At 29.3% G+C, this 9814-nt stretch overlaps 1 protein-coding gene across 2 annotated transcripts; it reads left to right on the plus strand.

Annotated features, from left to right (window-relative positions):
* Positions 1-231: 231 nt before the first annotated feature.
* Positions 232-9109, plus strand: PHOT2 (phototropin 2). 2 transcript variants are annotated; one of them, XM_079000671.1, is made up of 23 exons: positions 232-388; positions 1283-1754; positions 3691-3873; positions 4001-4092; positions 4170-4434; positions 4518-4722; positions 4797-4974; positions 5238-5287; positions 5368-5472; positions 5569-5628; positions 6406-6495; positions 6569-6645; positions 6793-6877; positions 6989-7069; positions 7176-7279; positions 7497-7546; positions 7642-7748; positions 7854-7973; positions 8054-8105; positions 8201-8313; positions 8404-8544; positions 8645-8757; positions 8835-9109. In XM_079000671.1, exons 2-22 carry the CDS (start codon positions 1321-1323, stop codon positions 8753-8755), a joined length of 2703 nt encoding a protein of 900 aa, XP_078856797.1. In that variant the 5' UTR covers positions 232-388; positions 1283-1320; the 3' UTR covers positions 8756-8757; positions 8835-9109. The 2 variants fall into 2 exon arrangements, with proteins under 2 accessions (XP_078856797.1, XP_078856796.1); XM_079000670.1 differs by having other exon boundaries at positions 7642-7973.
* Positions 9110-9814: the final 705 nt, after the last annotated feature.

The raw sequence follows: 9814 nt of genomic DNA on the forward strand, positions 1-9814 counted from the left end.
TCTTATCTCCATTGTTCCATCTATAAAACACAACATAACATAACATAGCATATGTTATACTTTATAAAAAAACAAGATAAGGTAACAAGACATAACAAAACATTAAATCCCAATCTTGTTCTTTTGTATATCATGATATGAAATAATGTGACCATGAAGGGGAATTATTTGAAGGGAGACGCGTGGTCACAGTATGAGCCGTACCAAATTATCCCACTATTGGCTATTATCATGACACGTGGCTAAACATTATCTTTTCAACCAACAAATTATCTCTCCATATCTCTCCTCTCCAAATTTTCATTTTTCCCTCACAAAAACACACACATAAACTCCACTTGCTTCCGTCCATTTGCTGCATCATTTCCAATTATATCCTTTCCCACAGGTACTCTCTTCATTTCCTTTAATGTTTATTTATCTACTCTTCTCCATTTACAAGTATTCAGACGTAAGTTACAAGTCATTACAGCTTCGACTGTTTTGACTTTATAGCTTATTCGTCTACAATTCGGAAAATTCTGAATACGTGATGACAATTTTTTGATCCATGAAATTCAAAGACAATTTGATTATTTTGGGGTGTGCTTTAGTTGTTTATTCATAACCAATAAAATTTAAAGAAATTAGATTATAATGAAACGTATTACGATATGTGAAACTGTTTCATTTAGAATATGGTTAGAGTATTAAATTGACAATTTGGTTAGAATTATTAATAAAAGACGACAAAAGGTATTATCATTAACACATGCTTAAAAATTACCGATTTTTGTTGATTTAATATTTGACTATTCGAGTCAGATTGATTGAACATTTTTGATAATTCAATTTCAACCTAGTTTATTTATAATTTAAACCAAAAGACAGAACTGTTTTTTTGTTTTTTTACGTGGTATCACCTTTTCATACCGAAAAGTGAGCAAATATAGTAAAAAGTAAACATAAATTATTTCCAAGAAAAAGTTAACTTTTTATGGACCGAAAATTTGTAAATTAGATAAAAGCAAAAAAAAGAAGAAAAAAAAAAAGTTAAAGTCAGTCTTTTCGGGAAAAAAAAATGTATATCTGATTTCTTGGAAAAGATTTTTGTGTTAAAATTACATTATATATTTTTCTAATATTAGGTTTGAAAATGACCACACAAAATAGTTTTATCAACAACCCTAATAGTTATTCTAGTAATTAACATGATTTTAATTTTAAAATAAATAATAATTTTTAATTAAATAAAAAAATAAAATGACTTGACTTGAATTCTTCTATTGTTTTTTACATTTAGGTGGAAGGGATCATAAAAACCCTAAAAATCAGTGATTAATGGAAAGTTCAGATGCTGAATCGAGCACAAAAAATAGTAGTAAACCAGAGTCAACAAACAAATGGATGGCATTCGACAGAGATTCAAATCAAAACAAACCTCCAACAGCTAGAATCACTCCACCTGATCAAGATGAATACGATGCCGATCACATCGCCGAACGGACGGCGCAATGGCCGGGAGCGACGGCGGTTGCAGGATTGATCGGAGATGAGGAGAGAAACAAGCGGAGCTCGTCGTCGTCGTGGAGGAATTCCGACGATTTGAATCATCAACCGCGAGTCTCGCAGGAGTTGAAGGATGCTCTGGCGACGCTTCAACAGACGTTCGTCGTCTCCGACGCCACTAAGCCGGATTGTCCGATTATGTATGCTAGCAGCGGCTTCTTTACGATGACTGGTTATTCTTCAAAAGAGGTCATTGGTAGAAACTGGTAATGCTAATACGCTATGCCTTGCGTTTTATATTGACATCTAATTATATACTATGTTAGAATTTGAAAATAAAAATACTTGTAGTTTTATAAATACTGTATAATCATTTAACCATTTTTCTGATGATTAAATTACTGTGTTCTTTTATTTTTTTTTTAATAAATAAGATGCGACGAGTTATCTAGAAAAAATAAAATGTATTTTTATGATTTTATTCTTTTTGTCACTAAACTATTTTCTTTTTTAGTTAGACAATAAGCTACTATGTAAATAATTATTAAAAATAATAATTTAATTATAAAAATAGATCAGACAATAAGACAAATTTTTTCAACTTTCAATCAAACACATAAACATGATTACACGTTAACATGTGATAGAATCGCGTGTTGTTTGGACATTTAAGGATAAATTATCTAATGTTTAGATTTTTGTCTAATGGGTTAGGTTATTTTGTTTTCACTATCTATTGTGTGCTCGTATGATTCATTTTGGACCAATCATTTTAGTTATTTTAAGAAAGTAATTAATGCATATTACATGCTGAAGATATAATAAGTATTAATTACATCTTCAGCATTTATATTAAAAACTCAAAATTATTAATAAGTTATTTTAAATAAATTATTAATTTAAGAGATATTTTTATTAGTTATGTGAAATTATAATCATTGATTCAAATAAATATATAAAATTAATTTTTAATATATATTAGATATTTTTATTTGTGAGTTAATGTAAACAATAATTTAAAATTTAAAATTTAAAATAGAATCACATTAATGAGGAGATCTAATAAATTTAAAATGGAAAATTAATAAATTAACAAGTGGCAACATATTAATTAAAATGTCTAATATGATGACACATAGCAAAAGAGCTACTCTTTTATTAGTATAGGGATGTTTAGATTTTTGTCTAATATCCTTTACATGTCAAACTTTCAAAGGTTGTCTTTAGTTAACCCAAAGTATTAGTATATATTAACTTCAAATGTAAAAATGCTAAAAATATACAATTATCCAAATCTATTTTAATAAATGAAAAGTTTTTTTTTTTTTTGTCATATGTTGCATTCTCATTTAATTTGTCAAATGTTATTTTATGGTTATTTTGAATTAATTTTTTTCCACATATTGTTTTATGAGTTTTTCTGTTTTATTAAATTCAACATAATATTTTAATATAATAATTACAATAAATGTAGTAATAAATGAATATCAATCATTAATGAACTTACCTTTTAATTTCAAAATTCACAAATTAAATTAAAGTTGATTAGTTTTCTTTTGTTTATTTATTTAAATTTAAAAGATAAAAAACATTTCAATTATATTAATTCATTATTTTTTTATTTTTTTATAAATTAAAAATTCTCAAATAATTTAACTTTTATGTTTATTTTTTTAAAATCAACTCATGTATTATATAAGTTTCACAGTTAGTTTATATACAAGTTTGTAAACTAGTAAGTATTTTCATTTTCTTTTAACATGAATATGTGATAGAATTATGTTATGTTTGTGGACTATTTATTTAGTTTTGTTATATCAAATATCATTTATATGTCAAACAAAAAGTTTTACTACTCAAATTAAATTAGTCTATATTTTTTTTATCATATATAACGTTTTGGAATTATAATATTATTTAATTTATTTAAATATATTTTAACTACATTTTTTGGCATAAGAAATATGTAACGTTCAAATGTACAAAATTCAGTCGATCGATTCGATTCAAAATGAAACAACCGGAGTGGGACGGTGGTGCACCAAGCTCCGTCGGAGATCCTGGTGCACCGGTATGCCGTTACAGTGATTCTATCAGTGTATCACATTCATATTAGCATCTCAATTCCGATTTACACAAAACACAACAGACGCCATGTTAGAAAGTTAAGAAGCTCTCTGAAATTGGTGTTTGTTGGCTCAGCCGGTTTCTACAGGGGAAGGAGACGGATCAGAAGGAGGTGGATAAAATACGACATGCAGTCAAAACCGGAACTAGCTACTGCGGCAGGCTCTACAACTACAAAAAAGATGGCACTCCTTTTTGGAATCTACTCACTGTCACTCCGATCAAAGATGAAAACGGAAAAACCATCAAATTCATCGGGTAATTGATCTTCTGATCTACTTCAATCGTAATAATATTAGGAAAATTTCGCATTCCGTCGAACTGTACTACTTTATTAGGTTATACTTTCGTATTTATGATCATATTGTTACTGTGAATTGCACAGAATGCAAGTAGAAGTCAGCAAGTACACTGAAGGTGTGAATGAGAAGGAATTACGCCCAAACGGACTGCCAACGTCGTTAATTCGCTATGATGGTTCGTAGATCGATCTGTTGTTTTTGCTATTATGAATGAAAGTGTTTTTTTGAAGCTTTAATTTTCGCCATGGACAGCTCGTCAGAAGGAAACAGCTCTGGGTGATATTGTGGAGGTTGTACAGACAGTTGAGCGTCCACGAACTAACAATCAGTCAAGCAAAACAGAAATCGTGGAGAAGATCGTGGAATCCCCAATTTCACCATCATTAGAAAAATTGAACATAAACATGAATACACCTGGAAGAGAAACACCTCTCTTTGATCCTAAAGGTGATTCAACCCCTACAAGCTCTTTGAGTGCATCCAAATCCAGGAAATCAATACGCAGTTCCCTAATGGGGTGAGTTTATATCTATTTTCTGAAGTTGATTTGATTTATTTAAACCCTAAATTAATGTCAAAATCGATGAATAACCTACACAGATTCAAAGGAAGATCTTCGACTCATGAGTTTCAACCAACTATCGAGCCTGAAGAGTTAATGACTAAAGATTTATCACGAACTGATAGCTGGGGTCGTATGGAAAGAATGAGAGATATGCGTCAGGGGATAGATTTAGCAACTACACTTGAACGTATTGAAAAGAATTTTGTGATCACAGATCCTAGGCTTCCTGATAACCCCATCGTAAGAACATGATTAAACATCCTTTTTGTTTCAGATCATAAAATGGAACCCTAAATCTCCTACTTGATACGCAGATTTTCGCATCAGATAGCTTCCTTGAGTTGACAGAGTTTACACGTGAGGAAATTTTAGGAAGAAATTGCAGGTTTCTACAAGGACCTGAAACTGATCAAGGAACTGTTGATAAAATACGAGCTGCTATCAGAGAACAAAGGGAAATTACTGTTCAGTTGATTAACTATACAAAGAGTGGTGAGCTATAATTTCAAGAAAAATTTACACATTTGGTCCCTTAGTATAGCTGATCTTTTCTACTTTGGTCCCAAAAAGTTTCGCTTGCAATTTGTGTCCTTATTTGTGGTTTATATAACATTTATGGTCTATGTTTCAAGTAAGATGATTGTATTTTTGGGACCAAATTGCAAAAATCAGCTATATTCAGCTACAAAAATGTAATTTACTCTAATGATTGGGTTTATGTTGATGGATTTATTTTGTTTGTTTGAACTAATCAGGGAAGAAATTTTGGAATTTATTTCACTTGCAACCTATGCGTGACCAAAAGGTAAAGTAGAAAATTTTATTAAATATATGGTTGCATTATGTAATTTGAGCCAATTTTAATTCTTCCTTTTAAAAATTCAGGGAGAACTTCAATATTTTATTGGAGTCCAATTAGATGGAAGTGGTAATGTGGAACCATTAAGAAATCGGCTTTCAGACACCACAGAGAAACAAAGTGCTAAGTTGGTATATTTTTTTATTGTTCTCTTTTAATATATATAATATATTAGCCTTTTTTTTTTCAAATATCTTAAAATGTTTAAAATTCTTGTCTTTGACCAGGTCAAAGCTACTGCAGAAAATGTTGATGAAGCTGTTAGAGAACTTCCTGATGCCAACTTGGTAAGGTACTCGTCTTTCCTTAGTATTCTACTTGTAAATAATAAATACATTATAATATTAAAAATGACACGTTAAAATATTACATATCAAAATGATAAAATATTTATCAATTTACCATGTCATCTTTTTTTGGGTTAATTTCATAAAAGACCTTCTATTTTGTGTTTTTTCCAAATTAAACATCAACTTTATTTTTTACCTAAAAATAACCTTGTATTTTTTCATTTTTTCCAATAAACCCTTAACTTTGTCTTTTTTTTTTTGCGAAAAAACCCTCAACCTTTTTAGTTTTTTCGAAAAAACCCTCACATTTTACAATTTTTATTGGGAAATCTTTGATAAAGTGCTAATATTTTGGGTCATTTTACGGTTTAATCCCAACATTTATCTTCTGAACAGAAAAGTCCCGATTATCTAAATTTATACGATAATTTGTTGAAATAAAATAAAGACTTTTTTGTTAATTTGGGCAAAATATAAAATAAACGAGACATTTCTGTTCAAAAAATAAAAGTTGAAATGAAACCGTAAAATGACCCAAAATATTGGAACTTTATAAGAGATTTTTTCTTTTTTTGGAAAAAAAAGAGTCAGATTGGAAAAAATGAAAAAATACAAAGTCTTTTTCAGATTTTTTTTTTTATGTTTAATCTGGAAAAAACACAAAATATAATATTTTTTATGAGATTAATGAAATTAACCTTTTTTTTTATTAACTTTAGTATATGTTTTTACTTATTTTTGGCTGATGAATAATTTTGTTATATCCAATTTCAGAGGCCAGAGGACTTGTGGGCTATCCACTCTCAACCTGTCTTTCCTAGGCCCCACAAAAAGTACAATTCTTCATGGAAAGCTATACAAAAGGTAACTTTTATTATTATTATTTTTTTAGATGCAACAATTTTTTTTTTACCTTTTTTTTTTTATTGTTTTGTAGATCACTGCAAATGGTGAAATAATTGGACTTGATCATTTTAAACCTATCAGACCTTTGGGAAGTGGAGATACTGGAAGGTATATTGTCTTAATATGTTCATTGACTTTTCCAATTTCTATTATAATCAATTTTTTTACAATTTAATCAAAAAGGAAAAAAAATAGAGTTAGGGTTTATATTTTCTAAAGGTTCTCACTATTCATAACTGAAATGCTTTATTGTAGTGTTCATTTGGTTGAACTGAAAAATACTGGTGAACTTTTTGCCATGAAAGCAATGGATAAAGCAGTAATGATGAACAGAAACAAGGTATGTTTAATGTTTGTAAAAAACAATATTCTATTTTTTTTTATTATGATTTAAAATTTGTATAGTTTTTGAAACTTGATTTTTTTTTTTTTTAATGTAAATAAATTGTAGGTTCATCGAGCTTGCATTGAAAGGGAAATAATCGGGCTACTGGATCACCCTTTCCTCCCAACACTCTACACATCTTTTGAGGTTTCAATTTAATGTTTTAAATAATTGGTAGTAATTATTTTAATTTTATAATTAGGTTTAATTATTATAATCTATAATTATATACTAACATGTTACATCTTCTCAGACTGCAACACATGTCTGTTTGATAACAGACTTTTGCCCTGGAGGGGAATTATTTGCTCTGCTTGACAAACAGCCTTTGAAATTATTCAAAGAAGAGTCTGCAAGGTACTTCCTATTCACATTTTTTAAAAGACCTTTCTACCCTTCATTTTCTGTTTAATAGGAAATAGATGCTAAAGATTCAAAAATACTATTATCCTAAATGTACGATGAAAAAACCTGCCCTCTTATACATTTCATCTGTGGTTTAATGTTGTTGTATCTTGTATGCATGTTTATTCCCGTTTTACCCCTACCCCTCATTTTCAATTTGTATCTGCAGATTCTATGCAGCTGAGGTTGTAATTGGGTTAGAGTATCTCCATTGTTTAGGTATCTCTTCATCCAATCTCATTCAGTTGTTAATTTGTTATATTCCCATTTTACCCCTTACATCTTTTATTCAATTTTTTTTTTTTTTTTTGCAGGTATCATCTATAGGGACTTGAAACCAGAGAATATATTACTTCAAACAGATGGACATGTTGTATTGAGTGACTTTGATTTATCATTCAGAACTCAATGTAAACCCCAAGTATGTAATATGTCCCTCTTCTATCTAAAATTTTTTAACTTATATTCTTACAAGATTCTTTATTTATTTATTTATTTTTGTCTTATGTTAATTTTAATTTTGCAGGTTATAAAACACCCTCAGCTTAAAAGAAGAAGATCTAGAAGCCAACCACCACCTACATTTGTTGCAGAACCTTCTACACAATCTAATTCATTCGTTGGCACAGAAGAATACATTGCTCCGGTATGAAAAAGTACTCAAAGGGCATTTACGTAATTTCACTTATTCATGGAATTTATTTTTACCCTTTAAAATTATTTCAGGAAATCATAACAGGAGCTGGCCACTCCAGTGCTATTGATTGGTGGGCAGTGGGTAAGCAAGCTTATTAATTTTCATGCATTCTTTGAATTACCTTTTTTACCCATTTCATTATTTCAATACTTTTAACTAATTTTTTATTATTTCAGGTATTTTATTATATGAGATGTTGTATGGTCGTACACCATTTAGAGGAAAGAATAGGCAGAAGACATTTGCAAACATCTTGCATAAAGACCTTACATTTCCAAGTAGCATTCCCGTAAGAGTCAAACTATATATATGCAAAATTTCTAACTAGTCAAAAAGACCAAATTAACCTAACCTTTTAATTTTTTAATTTTTTTTTTAGGTGAGCCTTGCAGCAAGACAGCTGATTCATGGATTATTGAACAGAGACCCTGGAAGCCGTTTAGGATCAATCGGTGGTTCCAATGCTATAAAAGAACATGCATTTTTCCGTGGAATTAATTGGCCTTTAATCCGATGCATGGTATCCTATCTAATTTCTAATCTACTTTACTTTCATTCATTTTTTATTAATTATTATTATTATTATTATTATTATTAATCCATGAAACATTTCCATGCAGAGCCCACCAGAGCTGGATTCACCACTTGAGTTGATTGGGAAAGATTCAACAGCAAAAGATATTCAATGGGAAGATGGTGCCATGTTGGATAATGCTTTGGATGTATTTTAGAGGTTTATTTTCACATTTCACCTACTTCTTATATTGCTGTTTTCTGTTTTTTTTTTAACAAATATTTTAATTTTTTCAGGTGTTGGGATGCTAAAATGTAAATCACGAATAAGAGGAAAAAAAAAAACGTTGTGTGTGCATGTTCATGGTCTGCTTTGGTATATGAGAAGTGAGGGTTTGGGATTTACAAAGAACATGTGGCGATGCACAATAGGTTTAATGTTTTGGGTTTGGAATCTTAATTAATTATGTGTTATTATTCTTTTGTATTATATCGACTACTTCATATCTATTATCATAAAAACACAGCATATGTTATGTGTTGGTAAATAATGAATAAATGTGTTTTGGAAATTGAAGTAAGCTCGTTGCTATATATCGCTTTGTAACATTAGGGTTACCCCGATAAGTTTATAACGTTTTTTTTTTATAACTTTTAATTTCATATCACTTTTTCTCTTTCCTTTCTATCATCTTTTCCAATCCAAAATATAGGAAGATCTTATTTTTTTTGTAACATATACGTTTTGAAATCGTGTTTTGTAAATTTTAAAAGTAAATAATATTATATAATTATGAGTATTGGGTTCTAACAGATAGTTTTTTTTACTAGAAATAAAGTAAACTATGTTTAGAATTACTCGGAAAATATTGGAAGTCTTATGAGATTACAATCAAAAGACGAATATTGAAATTTAATAAAAATATAAAATTTGAAATAAGTAAAATTTTATTATTGAAAGTTGTAAAGAATCTCGTTAGAAACATTTAGACGAAAACTCATCGAAATCCGAGTTATAACGAAGAAGTTATCGCTAATTGAAATTCCGCGACAGAATTGGCACGACACCGAATGACGTAAAAAATGAGTTTTTGATAAACTACTTTTTAGCCTTGGTGATCAAAATGAAAGTCATAGTATTTTGTTAAACCAAGAATTTTAATATAAAGAACGTCAAAATCTGACTTCGTATGAGGAAGTTATGATTTTTCTAAGTTTCGGAAAAGTAGTAGACAGCTAAAAACTCGAAATAAAGATCGAACGATATTTAGCTGACA

The sequence above is a fragment of the Lactuca serriola genome, chromosome 5 (genome assembly GCF_051521515.1).
Source record: "Lactuca serriola cultivar US96UC23 chromosome 5, Lser_US96UC23_V15, whole genome shotgun sequence".
NCBI classification, from domain to species: Eukaryota; Viridiplantae; Streptophyta; class Magnoliopsida; order Asterales; family Asteraceae; genus Lactuca; species Lactuca serriola.

Bases quoted from the DNA above. Each gene is read 5' to 3' on its own strand.
- PHOT2 (XM_079000670.1), top strand. From the start codon at position 1,321: ATGGAAAGTTCAGATGCTGAATCGAGCACAAAAAATAGTAGTAAACCA. The intron at 5,629-6,405 runs GTAAGGTACTCG...ATCCAATTTCAG, and splicing joins AACTTCCTGATGCCAACTTG to AGGCCAGAGGACTTGTGGGC. The intron at 7,974-8,053 runs GTATGAAAAAGT...AAATTATTTCAG, and splicing joins CAGAAGAATACATTGCTCCG to GAAATCATAACAGGAGCTGG.